This window comes from Botryllus schlosseri, chromosome 5 (assembly GCF_051294905.1).
Source record: "Botryllus schlosseri isolate E-star chromosome 5, Bs_hap1, whole genome shotgun sequence".
NCBI lineage: Eukaryota > Metazoa > Chordata > Ascidiacea > Stolidobranchia > Styelidae > Botryllus > Botryllus schlosseri.
This window is the reverse complement of record NC_137240.1, coordinates 12,588,404-12,603,169: the sequence shown is the minus strand read 5'-3', so window position 1 is coordinate 12,603,169 and position 14,766 is coordinate 12,588,404. Positions and strand designations below refer to the sequence as shown.

General features: G+C 39.5%; 1 protein-coding gene across 1 annotated transcript; it reads left to right on the top strand.

Annotated features, from left to right (window-relative positions):
- The first annotated feature begins 666 nt into the window (after positions 1-666).
- LOC145439027 (carboxy-terminal domain RNA polymerase II polypeptide A small phosphatase 1-like) lies at positions 667-13,003 on the top strand. Its single transcript, XM_080316449.1, has 9 exons — positions 667-852; positions 3,187-3,389; positions 3,879-3,989; positions 4,665-4,721; positions 5,488-5,580; positions 8,724-8,909; positions 9,175-9,369; positions 10,100-10,182; positions 10,880-13,003. The coding sequence occupies exons 1-9, from the start codon at positions 768-770 to the stop codon at positions 10,881-10,883; spliced, it is 1,017 nt and encodes a 338-aa protein (XP_080172575.1). The 5' UTR covers positions 667-767; the 3' UTR covers positions 10,884-13,003.
- Positions 13,004-14,766: the final 1,763 nt, after the last annotated feature.

Sequence of the window (14,766 nt, the reverse complement as noted above, 5' to 3'; positions counted from 1 at the left end):
TTCCGACAAACAATGTAACGTCACGTCTGACTGACTACAACTCTAGCTCAGTGGATTTTAGTGGTTGTTTCGGGCAGAATGATATCAGTTTATATTAGCAATAGAATAATTATGAGCACAGTGTTCCTGCGAGGGGAAATAGTGTAATGGTTTTAGTCAATTCAATAACATCGGCATTGTTACAATTTCATTGTTTCAAATATTTTATTCAAGTTGGTTCATAATTTGTAGTAGCCCTTCGCGCTGAAGTATGGACATGACTTTGTATGATCCCAATTCGAAATTTATGCCGTTATTTCAGAAATGTAGAACTTTCATGTGAAATCTTAACGGTACGTAATTTTAAATATGGAATATGTTCAAATTATTGGAAAAAGTCGGATTTGGTCAATCGAATTATAAATTCCCCACACTGTTGTCTCTGAGGTAGCCGATATTTTCTATGTTTATAATTTAGTGTCGCCTAGGTTGCCTTTTTCGTGTAATGCCAATGAACTACGAAAAGCAGAGGCTTGTGTTTACTTACAACGATCTACTCCTGGAATTTTTATATTGCAGCGGCGTTTGATGAGTGTTAAGCGTAGAGGCGATGTTTGGTAGGGGAATTCGTGACTGGTTTTATTGACCATCACATATGCGTGCCAGCCAGTTATTTCTATATTTTGTGCCAATATAAATATAATTCACTCGATTTTTCAGAGAATTCGTTGTAATATAGAATTATGAAACATTGGACCACATATTTTTGAAATAATAATAATATAATCATGGATGTGGAAGGTCCCCCCTGTATAACAGAGATACAAAAGGACGAAGGAACAGCAACGTGTAATGGCCACAAGGCGATTAAAGGTATACATGTTTGCATGATATGATTTTTAATTTTGCAGCCCTCTTTTAGATGCACGAGATAGACGAGAGCAGGGTTGCAATTTATCACTTAGCGTGCCTGCTTATAATTATGATAGTTATGATCGAAATATATGCCTCTTAAGTCTTCATATACGTCGTTTATTAAAATATAATATTCTTATTTTGCGTGAACATTTTCCTTTCGTTTGTTTTACAAAAATCTGAAGAGATACTCCCGATAAATTTGCTTACAATCGCATGTAATTGTTTCGAAATATATGATACTGTACTGTTGACATTCAATATTCCTGTCACACTAGACTTCAGAACTGGTGGAATATTGAATAATATTCCTTCATAGTCTATTATTTATTATTTTGGTGTCTTGAAAACCCTATCTAACAATCGTCTATGTAACTTATTTTGCTTCATCACAATATAAGTGTCATCTATTATGAATCGGGTGTCTCTGCCTTTTGTTTATATCTATGGGATACCACATTTATCTGCTAAGCTATTTCCTTTTTTTTAAATAATTCTCTTTGTCTTGTCTCATAAAATTTTTCCATTATCAAGTGTTGGGACATGTTGTGAAACTGCATAGTTAAACCTTGGACCATATTGGTCCAAATCACTTTTCTCCTATAAGCTCTGCATAACTGTGGTTCGTGTTGATAACATGCTTCGAAGGCATTTCAGTCTGATACTTTGCACTGTGTGAACTTGGCGATAATTCCATATAAATGATATATATTGCAAGGAACACATCCTCAAAAGCAATGCAGGTGGTGATTAAAAACAAATTTATGGTGGATTTTGTGTGTGTGGTGGGAGGGGAAGGATTTGGCGTATGCATGGCGTAACTTGGGTGTGAATGGTCTCACTATTGTTCACCATCTTGCTATTATGTTTTGATATGTTGATGTGTATCTAGACTAGCATCCCTGTGGTATGAATCTACTTTCTTACTCCATTCGTTTCAAGCATGCCTAACAATTAATTGCAGTGCAAAAATAAATTGGTTGTGGATTAAAACAGCTTTATCATGTGTCGGCTTATTATCAACCAGATCTAGTGAATGGAATGGGAATATTGATTGTCAGCAGACTTTGTGTCAAATTGACAAACTATTGATCAACTTCTGTATATCTGATGGCTTGTTTTTTTTTAGTCCTCCGCCGATTAATGTCTTTCTTAGTATGTTATACGAGTAATTGAAATATGTTCGGGGTGGAAAAATTGTGTTCATAGTGAATGAAATCACATTTTAAAAAAGCTTGTATTTTATTGATGGAATATTTATAGCCTTCAATGTCATAGCTGTAAGCTGTCTAAGGTAACATGAAGTACAAAGCTGTGTACTAATGGAGTAATGCATGGTAATTGCGAAGTCATTGCCTGGATCTCTTTAAATACTGTTGTAACAATCACGATGTCCTTATTCATCATAAAAATACTTCGATTATGATTATTGCAATTACATAAATTTGATTATGAAGCATGTCAGTGAGAAGTTCCAAACTTAACTAGTGAACGATTTAACGTTATTGATAGGATTATTGCAGCCTCAAAAATATTGACCTTGTGACTTGATATGACCTTTCCTTGATTGGTCACTGTAACATCATGAGTATGCTGACATGCTAGTTTCTTGAAAAGATTAGGTGGCATGGACATTATCTTGTTCATGAAGAATGTTGCAACTTGGTTCAATGCCAGATGTGTTTATGCATAAAGAAGTAATTACAACAATCTAAAGATATGTTGAAAGTGAACAAATTAACTCCCACTGAGCGAATATAAATCTAATATGAACCAGACCAGCGTTCTTGAAAAGAAGATACCCTTTGTGCTTCTAACCAATTTGGGATCTTGTGCGGCAATAGCTTAATATCGAGATATTAACCTTGTGAGTTTGCTATAGCCTGGCCTGTGATATGCCGGTCAAATATTTGTTGTTGCCATGAGGCATGGTTATTAATGATAGGCACTTGGTTTATGCACACAGATTGTAAAATGTTTGTTCTGCAGTGAAGTGCGTCAATAGCTTGATCAAATAGCATTTTAGACTTGATAATTGGTATAGTTGGTGCAAAATAAATTCTATAAAGCTTAATGCTGAATTACTGGACTATTAACTGTCGCAACACATCAAATCTTTATTAAATAGGGCCCTAGTGTCGGCAATAATCAACTTAGTCATTATACACCTGATCTTTCCTGCCACCCAACGAAAAATGTGCAGTGTTATCAAATTTTTTTTTCTTTTTCATGGAAGTTTTATAATGATTGATAGTTAATTCCGATTGCAACCATTTAAAATTTGTGTTTCAGATTCAAAATCAGCGAAGAAGGTGAAACGGAAAACTAAACACAGCTCGCTGTTCGGAAGCCTGCGATGCTGCTTCTGGAGTAATAGGAAAAGCCCCGACATCGACATAACCCACGAAGACATTCTAAATCATAACGACAACAAGAAGAACCATGCGGAATCCAAGTCGATTACGACGGACGAAATTTCTGGGACCAACGGGAATGTGCGTGATAATTACTGCTATAATAGTTTCTTACAAAATATATAACTACTGTATAACCTAACCAGACTTGCTAACCAATTTCAGTGATTTGGACCGTTTTTCTCACTACACATTACCCATAATCCATACTTGGTTCGATATTATTCACATTATGCAGTTCAAGTGTAATTTTGTTAACATCTGCTGATAATTTAGCAATGCGTCTGTTAGCTGTAACACTGGCGTAAGATTGAGTTTAGTTATGATTTGATGCATAATACATAGTTATAGTTCTCAATCCTGTTCGGATGATTTTTTTCTATCCCCGTAAAACTGGATATGAACTGGTCCAATCTCCACAGTAAACACAATATCTTTACCGAGTCTGCAAACAGACCAAAGTTTTGAGAACATTACCACATCCTACAAGCATTTTTATATGGCGAGATCGTCAATAGAGGTATATGATATTACTTGTAAGCAAGTCTGAGGCAGCTGTTCGTTTTCCAGACTCAGTTCATCACAGGACCGGATTGCCTTCTGCCTCAAGACAGCGAGAGGACGCGAAAAAAATGCGCCATCATCGACCTCGACGAAACGCTCGTTCACAGCTCCTTCAAGGTAAGCGTGTGCTGACCTGGCCGTGTGCTCCGAGAATGTGCCGGTATAAGTCGACTCCACTTGAACAATTCATGCGCGAGTGGATTTATTTATTATGATGGTTCAACTCTGTATGTGAAGGGGTGTTGTACTATTTGGAGTAGACACCGCATCAGTGTAATAGTTTTCGGGACATCTCAAGCCACTTGTAATACCGTCGGGGGGGGGGGGGGGGCGCGTGTTCAACACCTGTGGTGGTGCTTGCGTTTAACACCACTGAGGCACTTCCACTTTTGCTATTTTGGCAATTTTAATCGTTCAAGGGTATATTTTCTTGTGTTTGCACTTTCTCATCTGTTAATAATAGCCATAGATTGTTTGTGTCAAGACTGTAAGTTGTCATTGGCTGTTAGAGCAGTGCCTTTGGAGAGATGTGTTAGTGTCTTCCCGTTTTCGAACAGTCATGTTACAAGAAATTTTGGGTAGGCGGTGCTAAGTTGAATGTGGACAGTTATGAGAAGTCGTGATTTATTATAAATATTTTATCAATCCTTGTAATCAGCTTCGAGTGCACTGCTTTCTGATTTGGTGTGACATTGTCCAGTATTCGTTTCAATTGACTTTTTCCTCTTCATCCTTTCCATTTTACGGATTGAAATTTCCGTTAGTTTAACCTATGTTGTTTGTTGTTTCCAGCCGATCAGCAACGCTGATTTCGTAGTTCCTGTCGAGATTGATGGGACAGTTCATCAGGTAAGGTCAATTTAATGGTACTTACTAATTACATGACGTGATAATAATAACCGAGTGTCATACTGGAACTTGTTGAGTGTGTATAGGTCGCTAAAGTGTGTAGAATGGGTCGTTTCTATTACACAATGTTTGCTGCATCCAATTTTCATTGACACTATATATATTTTACAAAGGATTATGCCTTACATATCCATTGAAAAGAGACCTCTCATGCTATCAATATAGTATAGTTGGATGACCGCCTAAATTGCATCTTTTTGATTAATATATATATGTGACCTAGTTCCTGTGCCATTTCATACTCAATTATAGCACTTTAGTGTGTGGTGTGAGACAGTGAGATATAATTATCGACCAGCTACTAGTAGCTGTTCATATCTCGGTGATGTGAAATTTTATAAACGTGAAAGGTAGATGCATTTCAGTTGTTTTGTATGGAATAACTTGAGTCGTTGCCCGAGGGTATGTCAAAGGTCTGTATTTACATGTTCCATTCTTTGAATTATCAACTCCATCTAAGAGGTTGTGAAAAGAGCATTATAATTTTGCCGAATTCCTTCAGGGTGGACGCTGGGGATTGATTGTGTGATTATAGCTTACACTCTTGTGCTGCCTTTTGGTTGCCACAGAAGATTGTTAATTAGTTGATTCACAAATTGACTGATGGCCATCTCTTCAAGAAGTATTTTCACTTGATTTTATCGCTTCGCAGCGGTTTTTGGTGCATTCGATTTGAAATCCACATGATTGTAATGTTCCTTTTTAGGTGTATGTTTTGAAACGACCACACGTAGACTCTTTTCTTCAAAAAATGGGGGAGCTGTATGAGTGTGTCCTCTTCACCGCAAGCTTGTCCAAGGTAATTAAAACTGTCTGAGATTTTTTGTGACTTACATTACGTCAAAGATGCCACATACTAAGCAACCAGCTTCATAGCTATCGCAATTGACACATCGCAATTAACATTTACTTCTTTCATACACATTAGCGGATTACTAATATTCGCCACAAATATCCGGATTAGAATGCTGTTTATTACTACTGATAAACGTTTATTTAGGCCAAGACATGTTTTTAATTCCATGATTTCTTTGATTTCCTATGCAGAGTGATACTGATTGCTCCCATTTAATATTTGCGGTACTATGACATTCTTTCGTACTTGTTGATCAGTTTGGTTACCGCGTCATCCATGACTAGCTCTCAGGTATGCATAGATTGTGAACACGCCTGAAGGCGCACATGTCACGCTTTAAGCGGTTTTGAACTAGCACTATTCAAACTAAAGCTAGCGCTTCGGTGGTATTGTACGTGCTGTCACGGCCTATCTTTCAGCCCTTGTGCTAAATGACCCATTATGATACGGTATTTTGATAACTTTCCCCAGGCCATCGTGCCTTTCCAAAATGGGCACAGCTGTATGCTTGCTGTCAGGGCATTAATAAGTAACTTTTTTCATTTTGAATTCCACAAATAGCTATATATTCCGAATCAATTTTATAACGATCAATCAATATGATATTTGAATGCTAGGTTATTCCCACATTCCAAACTTGGCATGTCCAACATCAATGGTCTTGATCAGATTGTCCAGTGTGAAATCAATCTCTGTGAGTTACAGCTGACGGTATTGATTAGCTCTATAATGGAATCCATGCAATGGCCATCCTGGAGTGGTGATTATTTGGAGCAAAGTAACATATTTATCTTTTGTTCCCACTCTGTGGGTGTTATTGCAATCTGGCGCTAATCCCCTGGGCAAATGGTTATTGATAATGTGCATCCCCTAAAATGAGTGGTCCGAAAGTGCAGCTGTATTGTTATATCATCTCTTGGCTAGCTTAGGTTTATATAGGATGCTAATTAGGTTACCTGTAGTGATGTTTAACATTTTCTCGTCTGAAATTGGAAATTTGCTATTAAATTCCCTTGTTGATTACTGGATTTTATAATCTAATACCCAGCTGCAGTTTGATTCAGTTTATGTATTCACCAAGTTTCCCCGGTTTCTAATCCTGACAATTGTAGTAGCATGTGGTTATTATTATCCATGCCTGGTGAAAACAATGTTATTAACCAGCAACATGTAATATCCTGTGCTGGACTTCAAGTAAATCAGACACAATGACATTATATCTTCTGTGTTCTAGTACTGTGTAAAGGAATTGGCCATTAGCTTGTTACACGACATAACATATGATGATTTGCTGTTTACTGAACTTTCGTATAACTTGTTTTGAATGATGGTATTCAACAGCATGGATAGCCTACGTCAATATCACATACCTCCTAGGAGTCATAAGATCAAATGAACTTGCTTTATGCACCTTGTGTGGTGATAGGTGTAGCCAGCCAGCAATACATATGGTACAAAACGCGACTCAATGATATAATAAATTTCCTTGACATAGGCTATACAGGAGAGAATATTGTACAGCAGTGTTCTGTTCGTTTAAGTCCGTTTGTATCGATTATCTCGGAGCAAGTCCTTGCAAGAATTGGATGTAGCGCTTGTTTCAGTGATGTAATATGTTTACTGTCGAGAGTCTAAAGCCAAAAATAATAGTGCATGACACCATTAATTTATTCCGTTGCATATTTACTTTGGCATTGTGTACACCACATTTAACCACAGAAATATCCAACAACTTGGTTTAGTGCTAGCAACGTACGATACTAATGCAAAGTGTGAATTGCTTTTTTCCAGTTGAATGGTGTGATATAATTCTTATAAGCGTTAGGGATAATTCTTGTAAGCGGGTCATATGGTTAGCATTCATGTTGCTTTGAAGCGGTCAATCTTACATCACTTTTGGTAATGTCCCTGTAATGAACTAGCTTAGTTTTACCCTCTGGAAATAACCTGAATGCATTACCGGTACAGCCGTTCGGCATATGATGTAATACATACCTGTAATTGACGAGCTCATTTCTTGGGGGTTTGAATTCTATTCATGATATATACTCGCTGACAGGCATGACTATTTGGTTGATTGCTGTCGATGGCAGAATCAAGTTTGCTGGTAATATTTCAATAATTTCGGCATTATGTCATGTAACACATCAAGTAAGCTGATTATTTTCAGATTCTTTAACAAGTATTCTGGGGATTGGCTAAATCCTATGAAATCGTAAGGCTGCAGTGGATGTAATTTATGGCTTGATATTGATAATCGTACTTTGTTACCCTGACTGTATTTGCATTTCATAGAACCTGGTTAAGCAGACCTATTGAGAGGTACGGCCTCAGTTTTTAGTGCATATTGCCATCTGCAGGCACCTCTGCATTTGGTGATTTGATTGGTGATTATGCTCAAGTCTGGAACAGACTGTTTTATGACTTAGCTATTAGAAATATGAGCGCGGGAACGGGAAGCATCGTACAAATTGTAATTTCCGACAGAAGCCCGTGGTGACTAAAAAAATCAACCTTGGCGACGGGCTCCTGCTGGTTTATGATTATCCATACGAGTTGCTATGAACACGTCAAAGATGTAGTTTTGGCAATAGAAATGGCATTCCATTCGATCTAACAATGCTAACAGTAAATAACTGTTGCTAACAGTAGATCAGTGTTCTGCACAATGCTTTTATGTTGAAAGACCTTCCTGCACCACCCTACCCATTCACCCAGGTTTGGGACCAAGCATTGGTTTTTCTCACAAGTGACAATTCTTAGAGGAGACAACCAGCAGGTGTCACAGCTTGCAAAACAAGATCTACAACGGCTGTCTAAAATAATACATATAGACATAATAAAATTAACTCTATTCGATAGATTTTCAATTTAACATACACTGACTGCTCTTCAAAGTGGACCCATTAAAACATATTTTTGGTGTGACCGTAAAACGTGCGACTGTTTCGCGGCGATGTAGCCGAGTAACCCTGTAACGGTGTCGGTTAAGTGACTGAAATACTGTAAGGCAATAACGGGTTTAGGTTGCTGGAACGAGTCTGTATTTGCGCCTACATTTGACGAACCTTTTTTTGTACTCACAGTATGCCGACCCGGTGGCGGATTTGCTTGACCCGCACCGAGTGTTCAGTTCGCGGCTCTTCCGCGACTCCTGCGTTTTCCACCGCGGAAATTACGTCAAGGACCTCAGCCGGCTGGGAAGGGATCTCGACAAGATTATCATCATCGACAACTCTCCGGCTTCGTATATTTTTCACCCAGATAATGCAGTGAGTGAATTGATGTTGTTGATATGCGGACTCTCTGGTCGTAAACTTTGTCCTTTTTTCAAATTTTGATCTGATCGGGTATATTAGTGTAAATATGTTGTAACTTGCTACTTCCTATAGGTAGAAATCTATAGCGTAATTCTACTTCTACCGTAATTCTACTTCTACCCTAGTATCAACGCTAACCATACCCATTCTATATCTATGCGTCTGATTTGTTGCTAAAAGCAATCAGTACCGAAGCTGACTGTTGTGCGTGTCTCAGGTGCCGGTTTTGTCGTGGTTCGACGACAAGTCCGATCGGGAACTTGTCAACCTAATGCCGTACCTGGAGAGAATAGCCCACTCTGAAGACGTGTACGCCGTACTCCAGCAGTCCGGCTTCACGTCGCAGGCTCAGGAAACGACGCTGGCGATCAGGATGCAGCTGGAAGGCATCAACTGCGCTCAGCTACCTCAGGTTAGCATTGTCTCCAAGCCCCGATTGACCTATTGCCATCTCTTATTGCAGTGGTTGTGCAGTGCAGTGGGGGCGTTAGCGACCTTGAATAGGTCGCTAGCTACAAAGTGGGGGATTGTCGGGTGTTGAGAGCAAAGCGGGGCCTTTTGCACTATAGAAATCTGTGTGCAATATTGGGTTGCAGTAATGCAATAAACAGAACAACTTTTTGTTGATGTTACGGGGTAGCGGGTACGTTCAGCGCAAGTATTATTGGCCAAGGCGGCGTTGTGTTGAAAAGTTTTGGAAACACTGTTTTAATGGATAAAAAAAAGGCGCCATTAAATGAAGCTTACAATATTACATACGAGTTGCATACATTTGTCGTAGTTATATTTAGGGTTGACGTTGACTTTTGAAGGTTCATCGGTCTGCGACATTTGTGTTGAAGTTTTGCCGGTCCGCGAAGTCACAAAGGTTTAGAACCACTGCCTTGGATTGTTCCATCTTACGTTTCGTACCAGAATATGGTTTAAACTCTTGGCTCGCTATCTATTCCCCTTGCTTACTTGAATTGCTGTGTTAGTGGTGTTATTATTGGTGATATGATTGTGGATATGCAATGTTTTTTTTCTATTCTCTGCTTATTACTGACGATTACCCCATACCCCTGACGAGTGTCTGCCTAAAATATTCGGGTTTATTTCAATATGAATATATTATTGAATTGCATAATGCCTGCCCGTTACAGAGCATCATGACGCAAGTCCGTCGCAACGATTCTGAAGACGACTCGGAATCCTTGAACCAAGATGATGGGGATCACGAGGAAAGGTATGTGTCAGCTCTTGTCAGTAACGATAGTCGGTTACGAAATGTTCTCACTTTCAAACTACTCGAGTAGATTTTGCATACTTGCGATGCTTACAAAGGTAGTCTCCATTTCTAGTTGTTTTTACGGCAAAACTAATCAATTCTAGACTTTAACTTTTGTAAAGTAGAAGGTAGCTTTGTGGTATGTTTGTATCACCGTTACAAGTCAAATCGTCGTGACAATTGGTCAAAATTGCCCTTTTATCATGGGGAATGAATATATTGTAGAAAATTGCACTTATTCATACCGTCGTTTGGCGTCGCACACAAATATGCACCCTGCAATTTCAGTAGACACCTCAACTAAGTTTACTTTTTGAAGCTACACGAGGTCTTTTCAGACCTTACTTTAGACTTTCTAGGCCTACCTCCTCTTGAAGTAGTTTGACATGTCTTGGAAATATATCTACTCGAAATTGAGTAGATTGGCCCTATTTCCAAGTATAAGGTCTGGTAGACGAAATACCAATAATGTGGTGACTTTACCATTCTTCGAAGTTACAATGAAATGTCTGTCTTGGCCGTTCTTGACTCGGGTACAAGTCGAGTCATTTTACGCATATGAAAAAATGACTCGAGTCTAGTCGAGTCACCCAAAAATCGCCCTGGCATTACGCTGATGTCGTTTTCGTTCACTCGCGAATGCGCACCTTTACAGATAGTGCCAGCGAACACGCCCGGCACTCGTTGACATCGGAGAAGACAATATCGGAACATTCCCCGGTGCGTACGTCTGGTCGTTGACGCCGCGACGGAAACCGTACTGGTTTCTGGCCCTGCTCTCTCGTCTGGCCATGTGAGAATTATCTCCAATCGGAAACGTCCTCGCCGGGACACTTAATCATATCGGGAAAGATGATATGGCAATGCCGATACTGTTTTGCGAGATCCGCACGGATAACGCGTGGTGCTGCTGCTACTGCAAATTTTCGATTTGTCGGCTAGGCTTTGCGGTAACGTTTTATATTGCGCTGTTTCGTTTTCCTTACCCGCTTTCTATCGTGACTAATCTTATCGATCAACACTCACCCGTAACTTACGCCATCGGTCGCTACACTCCATCGGCGTTTCAATTCTGACGCCACTTTTTTTCTTATTTCGACGCCCGTCTTGTCCAGGCTCTCTGCGACTACGCGATGTCGGTAATATTGCGCATTGTGCGCTGATAATGTCTTGGATCCCACGAATTAGCAGGTGTTAGATGATCTGTTGACGTTATTTTTCTACTTTGTAAAGCCGGTCTGAATCTATTTCTATTCTGTGTTTTGGATTCTTCCATTGTCATTGACTTGTGAATGATGAGCCAGTGAAATTGAAATGGTACAGTTTTTTATCGTATCGGACAACACGTTTTGATTTTAGCTTTGAAGATGCCACCACAATCGAGTCGAAATTGTTTTTAGCTGAGAATTTAACCTATCTTGTTTATAAAGTTCAATTCAACCGGGCTTTTAGCGCTTTTGCGCTGCGATGTTTTTTAATCCGTACATTCTCGTGTATATAAAATTTTTAACCATCCCAATAGCTGGTAGCAAAAATTACTGGTTTATCATTCTTGCCTTGAACGATGATGGTTTTTATCGCCGAACAAGCGCGCGACCCTATCGTGTTTACGGTCGTGTTTTATAATTACGGGTCATCTTCCAAATCGGTCGTGTTCGCCCTGACTTGGGTTAGTACGAATCCATTCGCGGATTTGCAAATATGGTGCTATTATTTTTAGCATCATGTTAACTGCCAATAAATTAACCGAAATCAGTTGCTGTTTTGTATATATTCTGTATCATGATCTAATATCTTGTTTGTAACTTCTGGCAGTTATGCCTTCAAGTGCCTTCTTGATTCGCTATTTTATGTCTCTGTTTTCTGTGTTCTGTCTTGTTACTGGAACGCTCTATCCATGTCGGTAGAGCACTTGATTTCAGTCCAAACACCACATACGTTTTAAGTGACAGCTCAACATTATATGCCAGCAATTCGTCTTGTGCCAAGTAATTACACACGCAATCCACGCATCCTGGCGATAGGTAAAAAGATGAGCTACTGTACAAAGTGATGGGTTTTTGTGTCGATTATTGCAGATGTCAATTCATGTTTTTGTGGAAACGGCAGCAGAGTAGCTATTTGGGCTATCGTCTCACTAGTTGATTTAGATGTTTCAACATTGTGACACAAAGTGGATGCTCTTATATCAATCAACCCTGTCAAACTTAGCGGTTTTTCACCCCGGCCTAATTTTTTTTTCTGGCCTAATCCATTCCCAGTACGTGATGCAGTTGTAATCTGCGGATTGAGTCACAGAAACTACCCATCAATGTCATATCCAACTAACAAATACTTTGTGACAATGGTTAAGAACATTACTGTTCTCTTCCGACTCGTAAACATTGAAAATTTGTCAAACGCTGTTGGAGGCTCTTCTACTGACGACAAACGCCCTGTGATCTCATTGATATATCAACTTGGATTATTCACAGGAAGAGCTATTGCTATGTAGTGTAAGCTGAATGCCGTCCATAGAGATATGCCAGTATTGTATTGACACCCTCTGGTTGGAAAGTTTTCGCTCTCCGAATTTGTCTACGTTGCCCTGCAATTCTGATGTTCATTTCAATCTTGCTACTTAGTGTTTTTAGTGTACTAATACTTTCTGTAATGCACTTAAATCCGCATTGCTTAGAGTAATCTTGTGATTTTAATGATGTTGGTCCAGTGCTTGTTTTACTTATTGCTTGGCCTTATTTTCCTTATATTCACAATGAAATATTATTGGTAACTTGAACAGTCTTGTTTATATTAACACGAAGGGGAACAGAAGGGCTAGCTTGCAGTATCTAATCGATCAAATTCACTTTTTCCACCCTCGTTTCGTGAATGAGTAGTCACAGGCCGCAACGAAAATTGACGATAGCTACAGCTGGATCTCTGGACGTGGACATAGATTCAGCGAGGACTCGTAAAGACTGCATGTAGGCTATGTCATGGTTGTAAAGCCTCGACATGACTAGAGTCCCTTTATGTGTTGACTTGTATGCTACGTGACCCATTGCACCATGATTGGACTCGCAATTGACTCGACGGTGAATTGAATATGATTTGAGTCAAGAAAGACTATAAAAGTGAGATTGACTTGTGACTCGAGCATTGTGACTTTTCGTTACAACCCAGATGGAAGGTGAGATTATGCTAGAGATACCCGAAAATAAGTGTCAGCTCATGAAATGATGATCCTAATATGAGGATGTAAAACCGAGTAGGGCCTACATATAGTGGTATATACAGTAGACACGATCGAAGACGTGACAGTAGTGCTACTTCCCGGGTTGGGCGTATCAACGAAAAATTACTAATACAGAGCACAAGAGTTTACTAGCAGTTAGTTTCACACGGCGAAAATCGTTTGCAGTCGATCGAAGTAATTGCTTGTTGGGCTGCAGTGCAGCGAAATTATGAAGATGAACAATTTTCAATTCAATTTATTGCTAAAAATTTCATCATGCACCACAAGACTGCGATACAGCGAAAGATAGGAAGGTGTCTAAACGACTTGGAGTAGTCTTCGAAGGCGATGTAAAAAAGGAGGCATACACAGTTGTACACTGAATGAAAAGTAAAAGAAGATAATATAAAAGGACAGGTGACAAAAAAGTTGACATGTGTCGAAAGGCGAGATCGATATGTCAGGTCGTGGTCCGGTAAACTAGAGTGCTAACTAGTATTGATTCAGTAGAAATTGTTTGTAGATAGATACAGATGTCTTAATGGAATTGGAGAGTTCATCGTAATCCCAAGCCCAATCCCTGCTGTAATTTCAGATTCAGACTTTCTCATTGTAACATGACCATGACCATTGACCTCACGGACATTTTCAGCGAATCTGACTAATCAGAGGTTATGTACAGTCCATCCTCAAGATTACCGGACCACGACTGAGCTATCGATCTCGCTTCCCATGACATGCCGCCCTATTTCTTGTCGCATTCTTTTTCTATACTATCTTCTTTACTTTCATTCAGTGTGCAATGTGCATGCCTCCTCTTTACATCGCCTATGCCAAGGTGGGTGTCAGATTCCATAGACTATACTCCTTGTCGCTTCGACATCTTCCTGTCTTTTCATTGTATCGCATTTTTGTGGTGTATTGAGCTGATAAAATTGCTAATAAACCAATGATGATGATGATGATGTACTTATGTGCGCAACTGCCGATGTGTATGATGGTACTTTTTACGCTATCATAGTGAAAATGCGGTTCATCAACCCGGTCAGTTTACCCCATACCCAGTGGTGGCTTTTGGGGTGGGCAAGGTGGGCGGTCGGCCGGGGCCCCCCTGGTCGAAGGGCCCCCCTATTTGGATGGTGCGCTTTTTTCAAGGATAATAACAAATAAACATGGAAATCCATGTACCAAGCAAGAATATGATTCCGTACAGATGTGTCAATCATCATCAAATCTCTGCATTTGTTAGAAAAGTCCCGTATCTCGATAATCAGCATGTCTATGCATGCGGTAGAATTACTTAGTATTGATGTAGTCTATCCTTG

Bases quoted from the DNA above. Each gene is read 5' to 3' on its own strand.
- LOC145439027 (XM_080316449.1), top strand. From the start codon at position 768: ATGGATGTGGAAGGTCCCCCCTGTATAACAGAGATACAAAAGGACGAA. The intron at 3,390-3,878 runs GTGCGTGATAAT...TTCGTTTTCCAG, and splicing joins TTTCTGGGACCAACGGGAAT to ACTCAGTTCATCACAGGACC. The intron at 3,990-4,664 runs GTAAGCGTGTGC...TGTTGTTTCCAG, and splicing joins TCGTTCACAGCTCCTTCAAG to CCGATCAGCAACGCTGATTT.